This window comes from Wyeomyia smithii, chromosome 1, assembly GCF_029784165.1.
Source record: "Wyeomyia smithii strain HCP4-BCI-WySm-NY-G18 chromosome 1, ASM2978416v1, whole genome shotgun sequence".
Taxonomy (NCBI): domain Eukaryota; kingdom Metazoa; phylum Arthropoda; class Insecta; order Diptera; family Culicidae; genus Wyeomyia; species Wyeomyia smithii.
In genome coordinates, this window is record NC_073694.1 from 50,827,936 (window position 1) to 50,854,908 (window position 26,973).

A 26,973-nucleotide genomic window follows, 5' to 3' on the forward strand; every position below is an offset into this window, starting at 1 on the left:
CTAATATGAAGTCGATTCAATCAACAGCATGAAAAGAATTTCGTCGTCTCCCAGCTGCCAAGTTGCAACATGCAACAGCGAGCAAACGAAATCGCTGGATGTTACAAGCCGCAATACGGTTAGGGGTAAAATCGTTGCGTGTGTGAGAGCACCATTGGTGTTTATTCGCTGGATACGAAAATTGTTGGGGCAATCTAATGCGAATTGTGTAATAATTCGTCTGAAGAACATTAGAAAATGGTAAAACTGAACAGAAAGGCGTGGCCTATTTCGTAGCACCCTTCGACTATAAAAGAGTGTTTCTGGGAAAACTAGCTACATTCATTAATCGGAAGGTGAGCTGGATGGACCGTCCGGGTTGCGCCTGTGGCTGCCTTCAAATTAAACAAATCACTTGCCCTGTGGTTGGTCACCACGTCTCAGGCCTCTGTCAGGCTAAACGCCAACGTGAGCAATCGGGCGAGATTTTTGCCGTACATCAGCCGGCACTTTCTCTATTGGAAAAGTTGGATCATTTTGTTTAGAAGAATATTACTGTCGGTAATATAACAGAGATGCGATTGCATTAGATCCGATATGGAATTAAACAATTGTTCTTTTGAGGACGAATAAAATACTTAATCTGGAGAGTTAATAGCTTTGGGTACCAGTAGCAGTATGGTAACAGCCTCAGCGGTAGGTGCAGCCGGTACCTACCTAAGGCCGATGTTATAAGGAAGTAAATGGAAGCGGCACGGCGAAACAGTTCGGGTGTGCTTAGACGCGCGTCAGTTTTTCGTTGTTGATATTACTCCCCACATGAAACGACGCGCTTTCGTACGATAGCGGTGGTATAAGCGGTAGATGCATTTGCCAACACTTACTCCAGTAAATCCGTGTCTAATTTTCAATGTGAAAACACCCTTCTAATGTGTTGGCCGTGCGCATTAGGTCTCTGCTAGGCTAAAGGCGAAAAGCGGCGTGAACCGATTCGCCCGGCCGTAGGTTAATGTACAGTCGTAAGTAGAGCTGTGTAAAAGTATTCTACTTCAACCTTGCGGTCGTGGCTTTGCACACAACCCTCCTGTGATTTTTGAGTTTCTTTATCATTACTTGTTTCGCCATAATCACAAAATAGTCCGGAAAAACACTTTCTTGGTTCTTCGTGTTTCTTTTTTTTATTATATTAATTCTCCCGTTACTTAAATACACCTAATCAGCGCAGCGAATGGCATTTTATGACTCATACTGTGAATTTTCGAGCGTTAGAGAGTTCTCTACTTGCAAGAGGTTTTCTACCGTAGAAAACGTAGAATACAATTTTCAACGTAGATTACTTACGAGTCCCGAAAAATCACGTAGAATACCATCCTGATTTGAACTCGAGGTGGGAGGTTGGCACTGTCTTCTGGCGAACTCTCTCCTTTCATGTACTTCGTCTCCGATGCATTGATGACCAGTTTTATCCGTTTGGCTCCGGCCTTCAGTTAGATGTACGTATCCGCAATCTTCACAAAGGTCCGAGCCACAATGTCGATATCGTCGGCGAAACCAAACAGTTGAACCGACTTTTGGAATATCTTGCCACTCGTGTATCAACTTGCTTTAAACCTTTTCGAGTTTCGAGTTCGAGTTTAGGCTAACGTTTGCGTTAAAAAAATGGACGAAAATTGCTGATTTTTCATGGGTTTACCTTTACATGCACTAACGAAACTACGCATGAAACATCAATCATATTGACCCATGAGTCAGCAGCAAAAATTTGGCAACTCTATCAGTCAAACTCTAACCGTGATGCCGAAAACAGTTAGGCTACTCCGTTCAGAAGTGTGCGCGTTCAATGAACGGTACCCTGTCGCGTCGAAAATGGACCGCGTGCGGCAGTTCGTGGACACCGGCATCTACAACATCTTGGCACTATTGGACAACAATCAGAGCATTAAAAGAAAGCCCGATTCCGAACGGTCGACGACCCTGGGTGAAAAGAATCTCTGAAGGATGCCTAAGAGGAAGACCGAGGGAAAAGTGGCCACATGGTTGCGTACGCTTGGCAGGGAGGTCGGTCCAACCGGGCAAACAGTGAAAAAGTACCGAACATGGACATACATATCAGGAAGCAGCAGTCCCGTCCACCATTCTCAGGGCTGCAGGCAATGTCGCAGCGACAGCGCCTGATTAAGATGGTCAAGTCGATTTTCCCGGCGAATCACGACGTGGTGGTGGTGATGGTGATGAAACCTATCGCACCCTGGATGGCAACGACTGGCAGGGTACTTCGTATTTTGCCTTCCCCACGAAGGAAGTGAGCACCGAGGTGAAGTATATTTTACAAACTAAGTTCCCCAAGAAGGAGCTCCTGTGGCGTACAATCATCGAGAAGGAGTTGTCAAAGCTGCTCTTCTTTCGCTCCGGACTGATCGGTAACGAGGGTATTTATAGTATGAAGTGCCTGCCGGAAGTTGCGTCGTTCAGTTGCGAAGAAGCGGTGTTCTAGCCAAATTTGGTGTCGGCCCACTACTCGAAGCGATCGTTGGAGGAGATCGAGCGGCTGAATATCGGTGTGTTCCCAAGTTGACGAACCCGGCCAACCCCCCCAAGTTGCGCCTCATCGAGGATTTCTGGGCAAACCTGAGGAGGAATTCACAAATCAAACGAAGAAAAAACTTAAAACCATGCCTACACCTACACGCATGTTTTCGTCCGCCATTGCGAATGTTCCGGTAAACTGCCGGAAGGCCGTACGCAAGGGCGTATATTTTTTTGCGAGTAAGCTAACATAATTACCTTCCATGTAAAATTTATCTAACTCAATTATCTGTCTTAATTATTTTCTGTATCGTTCCATGTTGGCTGCGTTCTTCTCCTCGACTAGCTGTTTGCACTCGCCGTCAAACCAGTCATTTCTATGATTCGGAGTCCTTGTACCTAGCAGCACTGAACTGCCGTGAGATGACAAAGTGACGTAAGTGCCATTTTATCGCGGCGGTACCACAACTTTGCTAGGAAGTAGCCTCCCAGTGCCGACTTTTCCTTTCATTCTGTCCTTTTGATCTATTGCAATCAACAGTCAATCCTAGGACTGCAATTCTGTTGAACAAAAATATGAAATTTGTTTTCACTACAGAGTTCATCCAACAGGAGTTGGTTGTCATTGCGGTGGAAGTCTCAACGAATAACGGCATCCAAGTCTGGGGCAGCTCGGAAGTCAACGTGGTGAGTAGCTGCTTGAATACCTTACTTCAAACAATGTTAATGTCTGCAATTTAGGAAACGAGCCATCTTTTAGAAATGCTACCAGACAAAAGGTTTTAGATCAAATTCTATGTAGTGCCTCGTAACGGAGAAAGTCAAAAACTGGCATGTCTCTGATGAAGTCAGTTTATCAGACCATAGACACATCAGAATCGATGTCGAGGCTACCCCTCTGGAAAGAGAACACGTCAGGAATCTAAAGTAAACCAACTGGAACTGTATGAGGAACATTTGGTTAACTATAGAACATTCTATCACATAAATATTCGAACTCCAGCTGAATTGGACATCGCAGCGAGTGACCTACAGTACATGATCATGAAAGCTTTCATGTCAAACTGTCCGTTAATGAAACAGTGGAACGAAACTCTCAGCATCCTTCGCTCGTTCAACAGAGCTAAAATAACGTCCAACTGGGAAGCCGAAGTTCGAATCTGTGAAGACATTTGAAGTCTGTCTGAGGCAACGCGACTGCAAAAAGCGATGTCGAAAGATCATACCAATGTTCTTGAGCAATTGAAAAAGAAAGAAGGAAGTATGACTGTCACAGCCACAGAAAAACAAAATGTTTTTATGCATACTTTCCTGGCTCGACAGTGGCCTCCGTGTCGAACGCTGAAGAGCTTCAGAGTTTCGGATCTAGATGCATGACGTCGCGGGACTCCGCAGTACTCGCTCGTCGACTGTTCACGGAGACTTCTATCAACTGAGCACTAAGCTCTTATAAGTCTATGAAGTCTCCATGTGATATGTGATGGCATCCTACCAAGTTTTCTGCAAAAATCGGACGAACTCATCATGGCAGAACTCATCAACCTTTTTCGAGCCAGCTTTACTCTGGGACATATCCCGGTTAGTTAGTTAAGGTAGTGTTCATACCAAAGCCGGGCAAAACAGACAAAACAATGCCCAAAGCCTTCAGACCGCTAAGTCTGACTTCAACTCTTCTCAAGTTGATGGAAAACGCAAGTGCTACTCTTATTGACGGTATGGATTTTTTCACCTTGAACCAAAGAAATTTAACTCGAAATCACCTTGGACGCGTGTGGCGGGAAGTAAACTACAAAAGAATCGATTTTGAAGCTTTTAATGCTTTTATTTCAAACATTGATTGGCCAGCACTGTTTAACAGTAATGATGTGGACTTGATGGCAGCAAACTTCTGCTCAGTTCTTGGTTCATGGCTTAGAGAAAATTTACCATTTGTGAAACAGCCTTCCACTCCAGCTTGGAGTAATCAAGAGTTTTAAAGCGTAAACGAAACGCATGCCTGCGCAGGCACCGCCGTTTGCGGTCTTACGAATCTAAACAAAATTTTAAACGCTCAAGTGAAGAATATCGGCGGTTAAACTCTTGTCTTTACAAATCTTATGTTCTGGGAGTTCAAACAGACTTGCGCAAAAATCCGAAAAAATTTTGGAATTTCGTTAATTCAAAACGCTCGACTCCTTCGGGCGTCTATTTGGAGGAAATGGTATCCTGCTCGGACTCTGATTCTTGTGAGCTTTTTGCGAAGTTTTTCTTCTCAGTATTTGCCACGAATTGTGCCTCAAATGACGATGCTCGGCGTGCTGCGGCTCGGCTAATGTGCCAGCCGACCTTGTTGATCATTTGTTGTTGACATTTTTGAAGTCACGCATGACATGATTACTACCGCCGCTAAGAAACTTAAATGTTCGTACACTGTTGGTCCCGACGGAATACCGGCCGTTCTTTTGTGCCGTTGTATTGATATTCTGGCTGCTCCACTATGCACAATTTTCACCCAATCTTTGGCTCAAGGGAAGTTTCCTGACGTATGGAAGCACTCCTATATGTTTCCGGTTTTTAAAAGTGGTGATCGACGAAATGTCAAAAACTATCGTGGAATAACAAATCTGTCAGCTGCGTCTAAATTGTTCGAAATCATTGTAAGCTCTATTGTATTGAATTGCACACGCAACTACATTTATTCGGACCAGCATGGTTTTGTTCCTGGACGATCTGTAACAACAAATCTGATGGATTTTACTTCGAATTGCATTTCTGAACTCGAACGAAACGTACAGGTTGACGTTATTTACACTGACCTCAAAGCTGCCTCATCGAATAATGCTGAACAAAATTTTCCCTCTTGGTGCTTCATCACTGTTCCTTAAATGGCTTGAATCATTCCTGTGCAATAGAATTTTGCAAGTTAAGCTTGGATCAGGTGTATCGTCTACGTTCACGAACAAGTCTGGCGTACCACAGGGTAGTAACCTAGGACCGCTTCTTTTCATTATTTTCTTCAATGACGTTGCTGATGCACTTGGGATTGGTTGCAGATTAGTTTACGCCGATGATTTAAAAATTTACTTGACGATTCGCACCATCGAGGATTGTTATTGTCTACAATCACTTTTAAATACCTTTGTGACGTGGTGTAAACTAAACTCGCTAATTCTAAGTACTGCAAAATGTGAAGTGATAACCTTTCACCGCGTTGAACGGCCAATACTTTTGGATTATGCTGTCGACGGAGAAGTGCTGCGCAGAGTAGATTACGTCAACGACCTTGGAGTTATTCTTGATAGAAAGCTGACTTTCGATAGACACCGTGCTGCAATGGTTTCGAAAGCAAGTCGGCAATTAGGATTCATCTCAAAAGTTGGACGTGACTTCAAGGATCCCCATTGTCTGAAAGCATTATACTGCTCACTTGTACGACCCCTACTAGAAAACGTAAGTGTGGTTCGAGCGTATACAGAGACGTTTCATCCGATTGGCCCTGAAAGAACTACCTTGGCGGAATTACGGACAACTATATCCGCAGCGAGCTTTTGAAGAAGTTACACCGCATTTCGAGAATGCCCCATTTATTATTATTTGTTTTTTTTTTTTTTTTTTTAACAAACAAAAGGCACTGAATTCGCCGCCATACAGTTTGTATGGCGACAATTTCTGCGATGAAATTGGCTCGTTTTGTTTTAAAAGAAACAGTGTTATCTGTTTTCAACTAACCTGCAATTATTTATTGTGAAACTGCTCAAGCAGTATTAGAGCACCTAATTCAATCAGTTTGCGCATTTGGATTCACCGTTGCTTTTTTGCTTGTTTCAAGTCAAATTTGGGGCCCGTGTTGTCAGCACTGCCAGCAGCAGGCTGCGCTAGCATATAGAAATGTTCAAATTATTATGATTCTGTCGAATTTTCTGGCATTGAAAATATTAAAAATTGTTAATAATGTACTGTTAACAATCATTCGTTGTTTTGCTTTCGTCTCGATTAGACGCAAATTGTTTATCTCCGCTTGATTCGCAAAATAACAATACACGAGTTATCGTACGGGTGTTATTTTTCGATTAGTTCTTGTGTTGTGCGATAACAATAGCCTGCAGTTTATCGGCAGAAACATCTTCTGCACACTGGTAGGGGCAGGCTACCCCGCCAGTGATCTGATACGCAGCTGATATATCAGCAAGAATAATTCTCCCGCACCGCTGTTACCCCGCTAGCAGCACGGACCATCATACGATCGAGCGAGTGGAAGTCAACTACAAGTGGCATCTACAAGGTCGCGTGTAGAATACGGCCACTGTTTCACAACACGAAGCTGGATCGTCATTGTTTGTTCTGCGGAGACACTCTATTGATTCTACTATCAGCCGTGAGGTCGTGACTTAGACGTTCGGTGAAGTATTCACTTTAGATTTTTTAATCATTATTATTAATATTATTACTACCAATATTATTAATATTAATATTATTATTATTATTATTATTATTATTATTATTATTATTATTATTATTATTATTATTATTATTATTATTATTATTATTATTATTATTATTATTATTATTATTATTATTATTATTATTATTATTATTATTATTATTATTATTATTATTATTATTATTATTATTATTATTATTATTATTATTATTATTATTATTATTATTATTATTATTGTTGTTGTTGTTATTATTATTATAATTATTATTATTATTATTATTATTATTTTTATTATTATTATTATTATTATTATTATTATTATTATTATTATTATTATTATTATTATTATTATTATTGTTATTATTACTATTATTACTATTGTTATTAGTGTTAGTATTACTGTCTTTTTTTATTTTGATCCCTTGTAGTTTGAAAAATTGTTTTTAAAATTTAATATCAACTATTTGAACCCCCCCACACATTCGAATATTTATCGTTTGTGTGCGGTAGAGCGTAACGCTCCCGCAAAATGGACGACATGCAGGTGCAACTTTTCCTGGATGTTGAAGCAAATGGGGAAGAAATTGAAATTTCCCCCAGCAGTTCTCCCTTACCTTCCCCTGTACCACCCCCGCTACCTAGCCCCGTACCAAGGGTACCGGAAATACGGGTAAAAGCTTACCCAGATGCCGCTAGCGGTCCCTACGTTGTTTACTTCCGGCCCATAAAAAAACCTTTGAATATAATTCAAATAGACAAAGACCTGGCAAAACAGTTTTCGGCCGTAACCGAGATTACGAAGGTGAGGCCGAACAAACTGCGAGTTGTCGTGAGTAGCTTGAAGCAAGCAAACGAAATTTCTAGCTACGAGCTCTTTACAAGGGAGTACCGCGTGTACATCCCTGCCAGGGACGTGGAGATCGACGGTGTGGTTACCGAAGGAAGCCTCACGGTCGATGACATTTTGCGTCACGGGGTTGGCTGCTTCAAGAACCCCTGATTCAAGATGTAGAGATACTGGATGTCAAGCAATTGCATTCAGTATCCATCGAAGAAGGGAAGAAGAAATTCCTCCCTTCGGATTCCTTCCGTGTAACATTCGCCGGATCCGCACTGCCGAACTACATCTCTTTGGACAGGGTTCGTCTGCCTGTACGCCTGTTCGTACCGCGGGTAATGCATTGCCAAAACTGCAAGCAGTTAGGTCATACAGCCACCTACTGCTGCAACAAGGCACGCTGCAGCAAGTGCGGAGGCAATCATGCTGAGACCGCTTGCAGTGAGGATACTGAAAACTGTCTTTACTGCGAGGGAACTCGGCATGACCTTTCGGCGTGTCCCGCGTACAAACAGCGCGAGGAGAAAATTAAGCGTTCCCTCAAGGAACGATCAAAGCGCTCTTTTGCAGAAATGCTTAAGAGGGCTGAGCCACCCTCGACAGGAAACATTTTTTCCTTTTTGCCAACCGATGAGGGTACCTCTGACGATCCCGTCGAAGGGTGTTCTTATGCCATGCCAGAAGGATCTAGGAAGAGGAGAATGATCAACTCTCCTTATCCTTTTCGCAAAGGCCGCAAGATAACCCGTAGCGGAATGACCAATAAGCCAACACAAAAAGGAAGCGGTGAAGAAAAACCGAAGCAAGTACCTCCCGGTTTTAATTTTAAATCAAACCAGAAGTACCCACCGCTTCCTGGGGCACCAAAAACCCCTCGTGAACCCATTTCTCGATCAGAAGATAAAAAAGAAACAGGGTTCATAAAATTTTCTAATATTGTGGACTGGATAGCTAAAACATTCAACATACCAGATCCCAAAACAAAATATTCTTCTTGTCCTTCTTCCTACAGTGAAAACCATTTTGAAGCAACTAGCAGCAACTTGGCCCCTCATTTCAGCTATTATATCTTTCGATGACTAATACGGCGAAAGAGATTAGGACGATGACTAATACGGCGAAAGAGATTAGGAATTTTATCACTGTATTACAGTGGAATTGCTGAAGTATCATTCCCAAATTCGATTTATTTTCTCATTTGATAAATACATACGATTGTGACGCATTCGCGCTCTGTGAAACCTTTCTCAATTCAAACGATCAACTCAATTTCCACGATTTTAACATTATTCGTCGAGATCGAGACTCACACGGTGGAGGGGTACTTTTAGGGATTAAAAAGTGCTATTCCTTCTTCAGAATCAACCTCCCCTGGATCTCGAGTATTGAAGTCGTTGCCATTCAAACCAATATGAATGGAAAAGATCTTTGCCTTGTTTCACTATATATACCTCCATCCGCGCGGATTGAACAGAAGCAACTTTCAGATGTAGCAGAATTGCTTCCCGCACCTTTTCTGATAATGGGTGATTTTAACTCTCACTGTTCGCAATGGGGGTCGCTGTACGACGACAACCGATTTTCGTTAATCTGTTCCTTAATCGATGACTTCAATATGACACTTTTGAATACTGGGGAAGCGACACGTGTACCTAATCCTCCAGCTCGTGAAAGCGTGCTTGACCTATCCCTTTGCTCGACATCACTAGCGTTAGATTGCCGGTGGAAAGTAATCCCCACGGTAGTGATCACCTACCAATCGTTATCTCAATTGCTAATGGTTCAACTCCCCCGGACCCAATCAATATTTCATACGACCTTACTCGTAATATTGATTGGAAGTCATATGAGACGATCATAGCGGAATCCATCGAGTCTCACGAGGAACTTCCTCCGGAGGAAGAATACGCGTTCCTTTCTGGCTTGATCATCGACGCCGCGACTCAAGCTCAGACGAAACCGATACCCGGGGTAACGATTAGACAGCGTCCTCCCAACAAGTGGTGGGACAAAGAGTGCTCTGAACTGTACGCGCAAAGGTCCTCGGTGTATTTGGCCTACCGAAAACACGGTACTCTTGATCTGCTCCGAAAGTACGATGTACTGGATAGACAGATGACGAGTTTAATTAAAGCGAAAAAACGCGGATACTGGCGGCGGTTTGTAAACGCGTTGTCAAGGGAAACAGCGATAAGCACTCTTTGGGACAGTGCCAGACGAATGCGGAATCGTAATGTTTCTAATGAGAGCGAGGAATATTCAGGCCGCTGGATACTCGATTTTGCCAAAAAGGACTGCCCGGACTCTGTACCGGAACAGAAAACCTTTCGCGACGCGTTTTTAGTAGCTACGGAAGAGCCTCCATTTTCGATGTTGGAATTTTCGATGGCTCTCCTCTCGTGCAACAATAAAGCTCCAGGGTTGGATAGAATCAAATTCAACTTGTTGAAGAATCTACCCGTCTCTGCAAAAAGACGCTTGTTGGACTTGTTCAACAAGTTTCTTGAGCTAAACATTGTTCCGCACGACTGGAGGGAGGTAAAAGTCATTGCTATTCAAAAACCCGGAAAACCTGCCTCTGACCACAATTCTTATAGGCCGATTGCTATGCTCTCTTGCCTCCGGAAATTAATGGAGAAAATGATCCTCTTACGGTTAGACAAATGGGTCGAAACAAATGGTTTACTTTCAGATACTCAATTTGGCTTTCGCCGGGGCAAAGGAACGAACGATTGCCTAGCGTTGCTTTCTACCGAAATTCAACTCGCCTTTGCTCGAAAAGAGCAAATGGCTTCTGCATTCTTGGACATTAAGGGGGCTTTTGACTCTGTCTCTGTTGAAGTTTTAACCGAGAAACTTCATTCGCAGGGACTTTCTCCAAATTTGAATAATTTTTTGCTCAATTTGTTGTCTAAAAGCATATGTATTTCTCACATGGTGATTCGACAACTTCCCGAATTAGTTACAAGGGTCTTCCCCAGGGCTCATGTTTAAGCCCTCTCTTATATAATTTTTACGTCAATGACATCGATAAATGTCTTGCAAATTCATGCACGCTACGGCAACTTGCAGACGATAGCGTTGTATCCATTACTGGAAGCGAGGCTAACGATCTGCAAGGACCATTGCAAGATACCTTAGACAATTTGTCTGAATGGGCTCTTAAGCTGGGTATCGAATTCTCTCCGGAGAAAACTGAGCTGGTCGTTTTTTCTAGGAAGCATAACCCAGCTCAGCTGCAGCTCCTACTAACGGGTAAAACAATCACTCAGGTTTTAGTCGCTAAATATCTCGGGGTCTGGTTCGACTCTAAATGCACCTGGGCTTGCCATATTAGGTATCTGACACGAAAATGCCAACAGAGGATTAATTTTCTTCGTACGATTACCGGAACCTGGTGGGGAGCCCACCCAGGAGACCTTCTAAGGCTTTACCAAACAACGATATTGTCTGTAATTGAGTACGGGTGTTTCTGCTTCCGCTCCGCAGCAAACACACATTTGATCAAACTGGAGCGAATACAATATCGTTGTTTGCGTATTGCCTTAGGTTGCATGCAGTCGACCCATACGATGAGTCTTGAAGTGCTAGTGGGTATTCTTCCATTGAAACATCGTTTTTGGAATCTCTCTAACCGGTTGCTAATTCGATGCACAGTTATGAACCCATTAGTAATTGAAAATTTCGAGAGGTTGGTCGACCTTCAATCTCAATCCAGATTTATGACTTTATATTTTGACTATATGGCTCAAGATATCAATCCTTCTTCATACGATTCCTCCAATGTCGCACTTTTAGATACTTCTAATAATGCTATATTCTTTGACACCACCATGAAACAAGACATTTCTGGTATCCCGGATCAATTGCGACCCCAAGAGATCCCTAAAATTTTTTCCAATAAGTTTAAACATGTTAGTTATGATAAAAGGTTTTACACTGACGGTTCTAATCTAGATGAGTCCACTGGCTTCGGTGTTTTCCACGAAAATTTTACCGCCTCCTACAAACTCGATGCTCCTGCTTCCGTGTACGTCGCAGAACTTGCTGCCATTTAGTACTCTCTTGGGATCATCGAAACTCTGCCCATAGACCACTACTTCATCTTCACAGACAGTCTCAGTGCCTTTGAGGCTCTGCGATCGATGAAGACTGTGAAGCACACCCCGTATTTCCTGGGGAAAATACGGCGGTTTTTAAGTGCTTTAACAGATAAAAATTACCGGGTTACCTTAGCGTGGGTCCCTTCTTATTGTTCCATTCCGGGCAATGAAAAGGCTGACGCTTTAGCTAAGGTGGGTGCTATTGATGGCGATATTTATGTAAGACCAATTGCTCATGATGAATTTTATAGCATTTTGCGTCAGAGAACACTCAACAGTTGGCAATCATCATGGAACTCAGATGAACTGGGACGGTGGCTACATTCCATTTTTCCTAAGGTATCGACGAAAGCATGGTTCAAGAGGTTGGATGTAGGTCGGGACTTCATTCGCGTGATGTCCAGACTTATGTCCAATCACTATACGTTAAACACGCATCTCTTTCGTATAGGGCTTGCAGACAGTAATCACTGCGTTTGTGGCGATGGCTACCATGACATCGAGCATGTTGTTTGGTCGTGTACCGAATACTGTGGTGTTAGGTCTGAGCTTATAGATTCCCTTCGGGCCCGAGGCAAACAACCGAACGTACCCGTTAGAGACATTCTGGGAAGCGGTGATCTCCAGTACATGACACAGCTATACGGGTTTATAAAAAATGCTGGCATTAAAATTTGATTTCTTTTATCTATTTGCTAGAATACAATTTCTGTCACAAACTGAAAGAGAATGATACACCCGGCTGGAGACACTCAAACGAAGACTCGGCATCTCTATGTTTACGCAGACACCTCAGACCAAAACTGCTCAAATAGAACATCACTGGTTAGCCACGTACAAATGAATACATTCTGTAATATAAAATAGTTAAAAACAAAATTGTAACACCCCTCCTCTCACCTAGCTCGTAGTCGGCCGCGAGAATAAAAAAAAGGCCTCCCTCTTTTCCCTGCTAATTTAGAATTTAAAAAAAAATGTACTTGGCTCAGTTAAACATAAATTGTATCGTGCCGTGTCAAATAAACTATTTAAAAATACTGTTAACAATGATGCTTTGATTCCGTTCCGTTTCACCTTGAGGTATTTTTTCCATATTTGGGCTTATATTTTGAAACTATTTGAAAATATGTCCCAGTTGCTGTAGGTTTAAGAAAAAATTTCTTAACATTTTCAAGCTTATTTTGGGACTAGTATCTTTCTACATCAGGCCTGGCTTTTTGATCTATAATTGGGTTTTGGGTTCTGCCGTAGAGCAATACTACTATTTTTCCCCTGATGAAGGCACCAACAAGTGCTGAAACTTTTGGACGAAAAAGAACAAATTCGATCTAAATTTAGAGTTTCAAGACTGCTAAGCCGAAACCTAATTATTGGTATCCTCTACAGTCGACCTCTATACCACGCGACTATGTAGTACAAAACTTAGCTCAAAATCACTGATAAAGTCTTAAATCAACCATCTCGATCCTCTTTGTCCACAAAAGTAATATTATGGAACTAAGTGAAATTAGAAGTGTTTTTGAATGTTTTGAATTTTAGTTCGAAATCATTTGCTCCATTGACGGTTTTTAAATTTTGAAAAGTATCTTTTAGCGATTCTTGTTTAATTTGAATCAAATCTTTTTGTTTGTAAGTAGCTTAACCCTTTAGTGCCCAGTGCCGCCTTTAGACGGTCTTCAGTTGAACCTCTAAAAAGCTTCAATAAGAACTTAAAAAATGCTTATAAAGCTTCATTTTTCGAAGTCCATCCAAAAATTAATTTGGGCACTAGAGGGTTAAGTATTCATGATGAATATGGGTAAATAATGAGTTTGTGTGGACAATCAGAAATTGTGACTTTTCAACACTGTTAGAAATATATAATTTTAATTGTTAAGATTTGTTTGCTTTCGCAATAAGGACTTATTATACGTAGGGATTTAAACCTACTTGTCAAAAAAGGGAAATAAACTTACAACTAACCTATTGGCAATAAAGAGAGCTTATCGTAGCAATTGAGAATTGCAACAATTTTTGTCGAATTTGATTTGAATCTAAAATCTTATTAGGACCTGGCGATTGCTAGGCGATTGAAAGCAGTATTACTAGGTCTTCTCCAGTTTCTGATGCTCGGAAGCGTATTTTAACGATTCTGTAGTTGAATGTCGATCGTTTTCGTCTTTTGAATGTGGAAAATCACGAGTTTTTTTATTTGTGATTATTTCTCTTTTGGATCCTCAGAGTATTTTCAGTTATTTTTGGTATAATTTGAGATCATTTATTCTTTCGTGTTTCACAGGACACAGAATGGTTCAGGACCGATAAGTGTCATGGCTGATCCAGCTCTTGCTAGTTCATCCACTTTTTTATTTCTTTCGATGCCACAGTGTCCAGGAACTCAGTAAAGGTTTACCTTGTTGCGTGTTGCTAGCTGCTGAAGCATTTTAACTCATTCCCAAACTAATTTGGAAGTGCAAGTAACAGATTTCAAAGCATTTAAGACTGCTTGACTATCAGAAAAAATGCGTATATTAGCATTTACTTTTTAAGCAGATCGCAGTACATCCCAAAATGGCATAGATTTCAGCTTAGAACGCAGAGCTTAAATTCAAATCAATTTCAACTTGGCTCTTCCCCGGTTTATAACAGCATTTGCAATGATTCTGAGATTTGTGACAGGAAATTCAATAACAAATCGACTCAGAAGACTTCAGATTCTCTTTCGACGTTTGGAAGAGTTATGTTCCAGTACAAAAATTATATGAAGTTTCGGCCAAAATTCATCTATTTCTGCTTGATCAATCATTAATTTTAAGGACCATTTTTTTAGCTTTGTTTTTGAGAGAATTTGTACATACAACTAATCACAGCGCATGCAGCGAACACATTCCCTCGCATTCACTGACGTCGGCCGGCATGCAGGAGTCAGTACCCAAATTTACCTTCCTTTTTTCCAATTTTTTCTAGAATGACTGTTATCAGCGCCGAAAAAAAACGCAGTTTCTTTTCCTCCGCGTCACGCAACAAAAGACAATATTTTTCGTCAACCATCAGCGATGACAGGCGCGAGCTCGATTGGTTCAACACTGTTTATGCTGATGCTCGTCACGTCAGAATATGTTCGGTTCTTTGGCTCACAGGCGACGGCGAACAAGAAAACACAATCACACACAACGCAGTTACACATACTTAAGATTTAAGCCTATATACTCGGGTCCTCTTCGGGTGTCTGTCCGTCTCGCTTATCACGGTTCGGCTTTGTTCGGCTGCTGGGCACATGTTATAATTGCGAGCGCGAGCGTCGTCTTCGAGTCAGTGGTAATTTGGTTCTTGAAGAAGTATCTTGCAGCTGGAAGAGAAGTTTCACAGGAGGTTCAAGTGAGAACAGAAATAAGCCAAAAGTGTATTGATAACTTGAAAGGAAACATAAAAAAAGAACAAGTAAGGACTCTCTAGTGAGGTGCAGTGAAGTGATAAAAAGGAATACGAAAACGCACACAGTGAAGTGATTCAAAATCGGTTTGATACTGTGACAAGCTAAAAAAGAGGTGGTTCAACCAAAAAAAAAAAAAAGACAATAAGCATAAACACTTGGACTTGTATTAGTGAGTGTTTGACTGGAACGAAAGGTTGCGAAAATGGTCTTAAGAAGCAAGGTGAGCACGATTTATTTTCGCCAAACGAGAAATCTATTTTTTTTTGTTCTGAGTTGGAATAGATTGAAGCTGGTCAAAAAAAAACTTTACATTTACTGGTTTGATTTGGGACAACACGTAGCACAATTCTGTTTGCGTGTTCATAAAATTAATCGTTCAAAGACACGCTCGTTTCGGTTCGTTCTGTAGGTAATAAGCCGAAAACCGTGATCGTGAAGTTGATCGAACGCGGCTCAGGCGTTTGGTCTAGGCCAAGCGCCGCCGCGACACTGGTGTTGGTGCGCTGAATTTTGCGTTACTGACCTCCAGAAGAGGTGTCTAGAGTCTAGACTGCAATCCACGTGTTTCGTCGATTCGTGAGAGAATCGTGAAAGAGTGCCTAAGAAAAGTGAAACTATTGCTTTCTTTAGTCTCACGCAAAGTGCTAACCGTTTTTTGAGCTGTGCGAGAATTCGAGATTTGTTTTTAAATGATCTGCTTATGGCGAGAGATTGTGTAACAAAAATAAAAGTATGATGAAAGTGCTGCTTAGGATTGCTCTATCTTAGCAAAATTGCAATAGTTGAATACGTTCGAGGATCCACTCTCGAAACTGGTCAGTAATAATACGTACATTTAATTATTCAGTACCAGTTTGATTTTATTCCCGCAGTAACGCGATGGTAGTGCCAAGATCAGCAGGAAATATCAAACAATTCTACTGTTTCCTGGTTTGATGATAGTCTAGCACAGGTGGTACTAAATAATATTCAGATCGTTTATTTTTTGCCTATTTAAACAAGGAGAAAAGAAAACAAGATGATCATTAATGCGTTATTCTAATATTACTGTTCTTATGGAATGGGAAGTTATAGCAACACAATTGTAAGGATTATATAGTCAGGAGTAGTTTTTCATCATTGTAAACTGTAGGGAGCAGAAAATAGTTTATTATCAGATGAAAATAAAATATGAGTTCTTCCAGAGTCTGGCAAACTATTCGCATGCATTTAGGGTCTTTCAAGCGAAACTGTTCCTTTTGGTCCCTTTTTGCAGTTTGAAAGATTTTTCATAGAATAATCCGTTTTTGATTTCTAACAAATTTATTACTGTAAAAATATTGGGGTACGGTTTTATTACAAATTATATAAAATGCAAACAATTCCAATTCAAATCCAAACCAAATTTCAACTCAAATTTTATCCAAATTAAAATCGGATTCGTATCTAAACCCCAGTTCAAACCTAAATGCAAGCCCCAATTCAAGTTTTATTTATGTATAAAAATCCGAATGTCAATCCAATCGGAAACAAGTTTAATTTTTTGTTGAATCTAATTTAAACCTAGTGAAAATCATATCCAAATTCAAAACCAATTCAATCCATTTTCTGATCCTGTGGTAAATGCAATCTATATTCGATTCAAATAAAATTCAAATCCCATTCAAATTTAATCCAAATTCATTTCGAAATCTATCTAAATATAATCCAAAACCAATTGAAATCTAATCCAATCTTAACTCTAATCTAATTACAATCCAAATCTCGTCGAAATCCAATCCCAATACAACTCTAATTCAAACACAACTAATTTTAAAGTTCTATTCAAATCCACTAAATGTTAAATCCAAGGCAAAGTTTATTTTTCTAGACCAATGTCTAAATCTTTATCCAATCAAAAACTAGGTCAAATCTTCTTTGACTCTAATCAAAATTCAATTCAAATCCAATTCACAATCAGTCGAAATCCGATTTGAAACTAATGCAAATTGAAAATTATTTCAATTCGAAACAAATTTAATTTAAGTTTAACCCCAGATAACAGATATCCAAGCTAGAACAAAAAACTTCAGAAATCGTGTGTAAGATTTTAAATTCATACTCGTTTGGAATGCTAACGACATCTTTCTTAAACTTGCGACTTGAACCACTTTAGTGATGGCAGCGCTGGATTATAGTCAAAGCTGCCAGACGCATGATAGTTCTCACAAATAGTAGAGTCGCTGTTTTTGCAGCGATACACCACTGTTTTTGTGAGGTTTGTGTATTTTTTTTTCATATCAACACTAAAACAAACATACTTATTGCAAATATAAACTGGGATTGAACAAAATTGTCGATTATGTACAAATTACGACTGCTCAAAGTTTCTACATTAAAAAACGGCAACGCTTCTTATTGCAATAATATCGATAAGAGCTTGAAAACTATCGATTTTATCGAATCAGACCGCTAAGTGTTCTTAGCTCCACCATACTGCGTATTGCGACATGCTGAAAAACCGTTGCGTCTTTTTACACATGAAGCAAAATTAGCTTGGTTGTTTGTTATCTGTGGTTTAACCGAAAATTTCATACGGAAACAATCTAAATCCAAATGAAAATGGAAATGTCAATCCAAATCTCATTAAAATCTTCCTCAAATATAATCTAAATCCACCAAAAATTCTATCCGATTCTAACCCCATTCTAACTCCAATCTAAATTCAATTCAAATCCAATCCAAATACAATCCAGATCCAATTAATATTCAATCCGAATTAAATCCAAATCCACTTCAAATTGAATCCAAACCCAATTTAAAATTGGCCCAAATCAAACCTAAATTTAAATCTAATCCAAATTAAATCCACATCCAATCCAAATCCAATCCAAATCCAATCCAAATTCATTCCAAATCCAAATCCAATCCAAATCCAATCCAAATCCAATCCAAATCCAATCCAAATCCAATCCAAATCCAATCCAAATCCAATCCAAATCCAATCCAAATCCAATCCAAATCCAATCCAAATCCAATCCAAATCCAATCCAAATCCAATCCAAATCCAATCCAAATCCAATCCAAATCCAATCCAAATCCAATCCAAATCCAATCCAAATCCAATCCAAATCCAATCCAAATCCAATCCAAATCCAATCCAAATCCAATCCAAATCCAAATTCAATCCAAATTCAATCCAAATCCAATCCAAATCCAAATCCAATCCAAATCCAATCCAAATCCAATCCAAATCCAATCCAAATCCAATCCAAATCCAATCCAAATCCAATCCAAATTTAATCCAAATCCAATCCAAATCCAATCCAAATCCAATCCAAATCCAATCCAAATCCAATCCAAATCCAATCCAAATCCAATCCAAATCCAATCCAAATCCAATCCAAATCCAATCCAAATCCAATCCAAATCCAATCCAAATCCAATCCAAATCCAATCCAAATCCAATCCAAATCCAATCCAAATCCAATCCAAATCCAATCCAAATCCAATCCAAATCCAATCCAAATCCAATCCAAATCCAATCCAAATCCAATCCAAATCTAATCCAAATCCAATCCAAAACCATTCCAAATCCAATCCAAATCCAATCCAAATCCAATCCAAATCCAATCCAAATCTAATCCAAATCCAATCCAAATCCAATCCAAATCCAATCCAAATCCAATCCAAATCCAATCCAAATCCAATCCAAATCCAATCCGAATCCAATCCAAATCCTATCCAAATCCAATCCAAATCCAATCCAAATCCAAATCCAAATCCAATCCAAATCCAATCCAAATTCGATCCGAATCCAATCGAATTCCAATTCTAATCGATTCCGAATTCTTTCTTAATCTAAATCCTATTTGTATTCAGTCCAAATCCAAATCCACATAAATCCCATCCAAATCCAATCCAATCCAAATTCAATCCAAATCCAATCCAAATCCAATCCAAATCCAATCCAAATCCAATCCAAATCCAATCCAAATCCAATACAAATCCAATCCAAATCCAATCCAATCCAAATCCAAATCCAAATCCAAATCCAATCCAAATCCAATCCAAATTCGATCCGAATCCAATCTAAATCCAATCCAAATCCAATCGAAATCCAATTCTAATCGATTCCGCATTCTTTCTTAATCTAAATCCTATTTGTATTCAGTCCAAATCCAAATCCACAGAAGTCCAATCCAAATCCAATCCAAATCCAATTCAAATCCAATCAAAATTCAATCCAAATCCAATCCAAATCCAATCCAAATCCATCTAAATTTAATCTAAATACAACCCAAGTCCAACCAAAATCCAATCCAAATCAATCACAATCCAATTCAAGTCCAATCCAATTCCAAAATCAATCTAAATCCAATCTAAATCCAATCCAAATCCAATCCAAATCCAATCCAAATCCATTCCAAATCCAATCCAAATCCAATCCAAATCAAATCCAAATCCAATCCAAATCCAATCCAAATCCAATCCAAATTCAATCTAAATCCAATCCGATTTCAATCCAAATCCAATCCAAATTCAATCCAAATCCAATCCAAATCCAATCCAAATCCAATCCAAATCCAATCCAAATCCAAATCCAATCCAAATCCAATCCAAATCTAATCCAATCCAAATCCAATCCAAATCCAATCCAAATCCAATCCAAATCCATCTAAATTTAATCTAAATACAACCCAAGTCCAACCAAAATCCAATCCAAATCAATCACAATCCAATTCAAGTCCAATCCAATTCCAAAATCAATCTAAATCCAATCTAAATCCAATCCAAATCCAATCCAAATCCAATCCAAATCCATTCCAAATCCAATCCAAATCCAATCCAAATCCAATCCAAATCTAATCCAATCCAAATCCAATCCAAATCCAATCCAAATCCAATCCAAATCCAATCTAAATCCATTCCGAATCCAATCCAATTCAATCCAAATTCGATCCGAATCCTATCTAAATCCAATCCAAATCCAATCGAAATTCCAATTCTAATCGATTCCGAATTCTTTCTCAATCTAATTCCTATTTGAATTCAGTCCAAATCCAAATCCTAATAAATCCAATCCAAATCCAATCCAAATCCAATCCAAATCCAATCCAAATCCAATCCAAATACAATTAAAATCCAATCCAAATCTAATCTTAATCCTAACCAAGTCCAACCCAAATCCAATCACAATCCAATCCAAATCCAATCCAAATCCAATCAAAGTCCAATCCAAATCCAATCTAAATCCAATATAAATTCAATCCAAATCCAATCCAAATCGAGTCCAAAACCAATGCAAATGGAATTTGAATCCAATCCAAATTATATTGAGAATTAATACAAAATCTACTGCAATCCACTCTGAATCATATATCCATTTCAAATATTCAAAATTCAATTCGATTTTAATCCAGAATCCAATCCAAATCCAATAGAAAATCAACCCAAATTCTATCCAAGTGCAAACCAAATCCAATCCAAATCCAATAACAACCGTAATCCAATCCAGTTGTAACCCGAATTCAATCTTAATTCAATCCAAATTCAAATTAATTTATCAGAATCTTGGAGAATTATTTTTCGACATAAATTAGTACAAAATTGTTGTTGATAAAATAGTACCCAAAACGCACTTACTTCAACAGCGGAAACTTCCACAATCTCTGTCCAACCATATTGTTGACTTCCGTAGTATGTCAGGCGTGAGATATGACGACGCGTCGCGACGACGACGGCGATTCGGTGGCTTGTGATATTCACGTGCAAAGATTAGCGCTTCAGATGAAGGTTAATTACAGCCGTTATCTCCCCCTCGATTACGCCGGACGTCTTGAGTAATCGTGTTTGTTTTGTTGGTCATAATTATGGTACAGAACTTTTTAAAAACAGCGATTATTGTTTTTCTGTTGAGTATTTGAGAAAAATAAACCGTGTCAAAGTGGAGGAAACTTCCACGCTTCACGGCATTGTAAGATAGTTAAAATTTTCCTGATCGTACGAGCTTGTTTGTCAATAAAACTTTTTAGGCCACCGCATCGTTGCTGGCTTGCGTGTCGCCGCAATTTGCATTTAATTGAGAAGGAAACAATTGCCGAGCCTCCAGCGCGGGAAGGTCGTGTGCATTCAGATTCAGAGCAACACCTGCAATTGAATCTAGCGCCGAGAGTAGGCTTCGTAAAGATTGACTATAGTAGGTCTATGACATTGTAGAGCAATTTCGCGCAATTGAACGGACTTTGCGGATGCACCAGGTCATTGCCATTATTACTCTCGGGATCCCTGAACGGTTTATTTGTTGGGATCAAAAATTAGACTATTTAGTGGAAGCTTGCGAAAGTGGCATGGCGACCCAACTGGAATAACCTCATTATTTTCGATGCATTCCGTATGATCTATGCTTTTCTGCGATAATGTCACTTATCACTAACAGACCGATTCCTATTGCACACAAAAAAAAGTTGTCAGCAACGTCCGTCTCATGATTAAAATTCGCACAAAGAAGCGCGACAGCGTCGAACCTCGTTATCAAAATTACCGACCATTAAATGCTTTTTGTCTAATTTCGTTTCGTTTGCGTGGAAAATAAGAAACAGGGCGTGTTGCTAAACAGAAGCTCGGTCAAAAATTATCGGTTGGGGTCGCGTGATGCCCCACAATGTACGTCAATCTCGGCGGAATTTTCGGCTGAGTGTTAAGCACTGATTTTCAGGGATTTATCTAGTATTTAACTCCAGTGAATTAATCCTTGGAACAATTTCACCAAACTAATTTTTTGTTTGTGTTTTCTCTTTCTAGGAATTCGCCCGTTACATCTTCCAGAATCAGCACAAATTGATTCAGCAGTTGTTGCAGACGCAGGTTCGTCTGTGCAGCGGAGGTTTCCAACAGGTGCAGCAAGCGTTGCGCACCGATGAGTATGAGGCACCCCGGATTACGCAGGCTGCACCGACGGCGGCCCCATTCCCGATGACTGTCGAACATGCATCCGACTTGGGAGAACTATTCAAGGTAGGTTTCGGGCGGCACACGAGCCAGTCGACGCGCGTAGTGGCAATCGGGTCAAAGTTCTGCCCGCTAGAATCTGATTTGCAAATTCACACGAATCCGGGTCGATCGAAGGCAAAGTCGCACTCGGTTCGCGCGAGTCAATCCTCGCGAATGAACTGCGCCGGTACAGTGTTTGAACCACGCGGCGGTTTGTTTGGTGGTGGCGTCGTATCTTGACCCTGAACTTGACGAGCGGCGAAAAGTTTGTTGTGTGTAGCATTTCTTTTTCGCACTGCTGTCATAATTGATCGATTTTTAGCGACTTTAACCATAGCGACTAATTTTTTTTTTCTCCCTCGCAGCACTCCGATCTGTCGGTTCGGTTGGCAGCACCGCACCAGCTGCACCCGAAACCGGACGCTGACGATCTGGCCTTCGGTAAGCACTTCACCGATCACATGCTGAAAATTGGCTACCACCGGCGCCTTGGCGGTTGGCAGAAACCGGAAATCACCCCGCTGGAATCGTTGAACCTGCATCCGGCCGCTAAGGTTTTCCACTACGCAGTTGAGGTAAGCCCAAGCAAGAGAGCATAAACCAACCGGTTTGCCTGTAAACAGGACAACAAGCCGTAAATATGTTGTCGCCATCGATTTACAATAACACAATAAATAATTAGCATCTAACAAAAAGAAGGAAAAAACTGCCACTAGTGGCAACGGGCCGGGTGCTGATTAGCATCCGCGCCCCAGATATTGAAACTGATAACGTTGAACCTGTGAAGATCATTGTGCTGTTTTGTTCCGTCGGACTGTTGCCAACGGCCAACTCGGTGATAATCGAAAGGTGTTAGGGGTCAGCAGTACATGTTGCTAAATGGCAGCCGCCGCATTATCAGCGCTTGTTACCGATCAGCTGTTCGTGGCTCGGTTTTCGCAAATGGTAGCCAATTGTCAGAACCGTGTAGTGGCGCTGATAAAGCTGCAAACTGGTTCAAGTTACAATCGCTGGAGGTCTTCCCGATTATGTTTTCAATCGTACGAGCCTCCGCGCAGGCGAAGGTTATTGCCGACTGTTGTCGGTTTCCTTGTTTTGTATTTGGAATCATAACCGTGCGTACGTACAGATGAGGGAAAGGTTGGGGTTTCCACTTCCCTCGCCTCTCAAAGCTAGAATAGGAAAAACAGACAGAGTAGGGGAAATAAAAATTGCACAAGAGCCGGAGTGTTTATATTAAGCCCACTGAAAATGCAATTAATTGATTGTGCATAGGGCTCAAAAGTTTATAAATAATTTTTAACATATCAACTAAAGATAAACAAAAAAGTTTAACGTAAAAAAATATGAAAAAAGAAATTTGGTGATTTATTAATACACTATTATCACAGACAAACAGACGTGCCGGTTCGAAGAAAAATCTTGAAAAATCTTCGTCCTTATTCTAAACGTTACACTCATGCGCCACCATGTGAGCTTATTGCCTACTAACTTATTTTCGTAAAACGGTTTTTGTCTTTGCTAATGGGTGTGCGCGCTTGCTTGAATCAACACCAGCGGCATCACTGACGGTTTTTGTCTTTGATAAAGAATGTGCACGCTTGGTTATAGCGTCACAAGCGGCATTATTGCCCACTAAGCAAAATTTCAAAATAATCTTTATTTTTCTGGTCTATGAAATCGTCATCGAGTGTCTGTTTGTCTGTGCTATTATTATTAATATTACCGAAATCGCCTAAAAAAATTAAATTGTAGAATTGTAAAAAAATGATTTTTAAAATTTTACTCTAAACTAATAGAACTCAAGCGAAGCAATCCGTTGTCGTTATTCACATTAACTGTTTTTTTTTTACAGGATATGTGTTAGAATCTTATATAAAATGATAAATACAAACTTTGATTCAGCAAAGAGTTCAAACCCGCATAATAGTCAGCCGTGTTGCCAAGACTTCTGCACAAAAAACTAATTTGACTGTAATGAAGAAAATCTTATTAAACTTGCGTAAAAACTCCTAATTAAAACTGAGACGACAACAGTCATCTAATTTCACAAAATTCACTACAAAATAAAATAATAACGCATTCAGAACTCAAGCGAAAATTAATCACGCCATTTATTCTTTCCTTCCCTCCAACAGCTCTTCGAAGGCATGAAGGCATACCGCGGCGTGGATGGCCGGATTCGGCTTTTCCGGCCCAACATGAACATGGCGCGTATGAACGTCACAGCACAACGGTCCGGACTGCCGACGTTCGACGGCGAAGAACTGATCAAATCGATCAGCCGGTTAATCCTGATCGATTCCGAGTGGGTTCCGCACACCCAAACTGCTAGCCTCTATCTACGACCAACGCTGATCGGAATTGAGGTTGGATTTTTTTGACTATTTCTCTCTGAGCTAGTTATTAAACTTTTTTTTTCCTCTTCAACAGCCAACCCTCGGAGTTGCTTCATCGGAATCTGCTTTGTTGTATACGATTTTGTCACCGGCCGGATCGTACTTTAAGCCCGGTGCCGGAGGCTTGAAGCTGTATGCCAATCCGAACTACGCTCGAGCTTGGCCTGGCGGCGTTGGAGACTGCAAGGTCGGTTCCAACTATGGTCCTACGATTCACGTCCAGAAGGAGGCCCTCAAAAGCGGCTGCCATCAGGTGCTGTGGCTGTACGGAGACGATCATCAGTTGACGGAAGTTGGAGTGATGAACATTTTTATGCTGTACCTCAACGACGATGGAGGTTTGTGTTGTAATTTCGCGTTAGCTGTCGAGTCTATTATTAAAACCCATTTTTCAACCTACAGAGAAATGCCTAGTCACACCACCTTTGGATGGGCTGATTTTGCCGGGAATCACACGTGACTCTGTGCTTCGGTTGTGCCGCGAGTGGGGAGAGTTCCAAGTGAAGGAAGAAAAGTTTACCATGCCACAGGTTCGCAAGCTGGCTCAAAAAGGAAGGGTAAGTTAATCCATAGCTAACTTCTTATGAAATCCCTTAAAAGCAAAAGTTGATTAGTTTTGGTTAAAATATTTTCCATAATAGGTTTTCTATACAAATGTCGTTTTTTCTATTCACTTCATAGTTGCTGGAACTGTTCGGAGCCGGTACCGCAACCGTCATCAGCCCGATCGAGGGCATTCAGTATGAGAGTGAGGAAATCACAGTGCCGACCGTGCGACAGGAATCTGCGCTATACCAACGGTTGTACGATACGCTGACGGGAATTCAGTACGGAAAGATCGAGCATCCGTGGTCGGTGGCGATAGACTGATTTGCTGCACTACTAGCAGTAGCAGAAGTAGGTGTAGAATAGGCAGCATTCCGAGAGGGATGCTGAATGTTTAGAGTAAGTGGCTACGGATAGACGGAGTTAGCTCGAAAGGAAAATATTGGTTTACCGACTATTGTCGGAAGCAGCATGTGTAAATATTAGTTAAGATTCGTGCGATTAAGGATTCTCCTAGTTATTTAGAGTCAAAGAGTTAGATCAAATGTTAATGATCATAACTAGCATGTAGGATTGCTTGTTTTCAACAAACGTTCCAAGCGAACTCAAAGTGCCTTCTAGGAGGAAACTAGACATCGTCATATGTATTTATTGCTATTACATAAACGTTTGTGATTCGTCATTTATGGTCTCTTTCATCTCATAGATCTACTTAAAGCTAAACGGTTCAATCCAGGTTACGAATGTGCAAGCAGCATTGACTAGAATTTATAGGTTCAGCCAAGGTTAGTTGTCCTCACTATCGGTTAAATGATGTAATGATTTTTCTGAAGAACAACTAAGAAATCATCATTTGTTGCAATACTCGAATCAGCCGAAACGGTAATCATTTCCAAATAAAAATGAACCATTTCAGCATTCTTCGCCCTACTTTGCTTGAGGCCACGCGATTGAAATATTTCGCCTGAAATATTTCACGAATGTGCTTTTAACTTCGCGAGAGCGAGAGTACCAGCCGGCGGGTGAGAGAGATTATCCGTTTTGTGGGCAGAAAAATCAGCTAAGCTTTCGCCTTTGCTAGTTGGAAGCTCGAAGTCCAAATTGTGGAATACTTCCCCGCATGTAAAATCGTTCATTTTCCGTTCGTTAGGCCTGCTTTCTGTTATTTCTAGGATAAAATTGTAAATTTGCTAAACCACCCTGCGGCCCGGCAGCGGTTGGCTGGTTTGTCGTACAAAATGAAAAAGTGCATTTCAAATTTCTGTAAATAAATTGGTTAAAGCTTAAGTATATGGACACCGCGGTTGGGAACTTACTCCGGTGATCGTGACAGGAGGAACCGACGGTTTTTGTGCTCTAGTTGTGTAGCTTAGTTGAAGTCCCTTGCTGTGGCTTATCTGTAGGATAATCCACCTCTTTTGTACTAAAAGTGGCGATAAAACAAAATGTAAAAGACAGAAAAATATACATTGTTTTCATAAGTAAGAGCAAGCGATAGCAAACAGTTTGTTGTAGTTGTGTATCACAAGCCAAGAATAAAAAAACTGCAATTGAAAGAACAAATTTAATCAGACGAGTTTCATACTTATATTAAATCACCGAATTCGTCTTTTTTCACCGACTTTTCAACAGCTGAGCGCTCGGTAAAACGTTCGGTAATATAAACCACTACCGATCGATCAGTAATCAAATTTTTGTTGCTTTCTGTCATTATTACCGACCTAATTTGTGAAAACGGCAAATGCAATTAGTTGCCAAATCCACCGATCAAATCTGTAAGTTGTGTAAGACAATAC

At 40.3% G+C, this 26,973-nt stretch overlaps 1 protein-coding gene across 1 annotated transcript; it reads left to right on the forward strand.

The window, feature by feature from the left end:
• Positions 1-15,142: 15,142 nt before the first annotated feature.
• Positions 15,143-26,662, forward strand: LOC129730321 (branched-chain-amino-acid aminotransferase, cytosolic). The gene is made up of 7 exons (XM_055689585.1): positions 15,143-15,501; positions 22,044-22,256; positions 22,598-22,807; positions 24,371-24,601; positions 24,666-24,969; positions 25,034-25,188; positions 25,313-26,662. Exons 1-7 carry the CDS (start codon positions 15,484-15,486, stop codon positions 25,499-25,501), a joined length of 1,320 nt encoding a protein of 439 aa, XP_055545560.1. The 5' UTR covers positions 15,143-15,483; the 3' UTR covers positions 25,502-26,662.
• Positions 26,663-26,973: the final 311 nt, after the last annotated feature.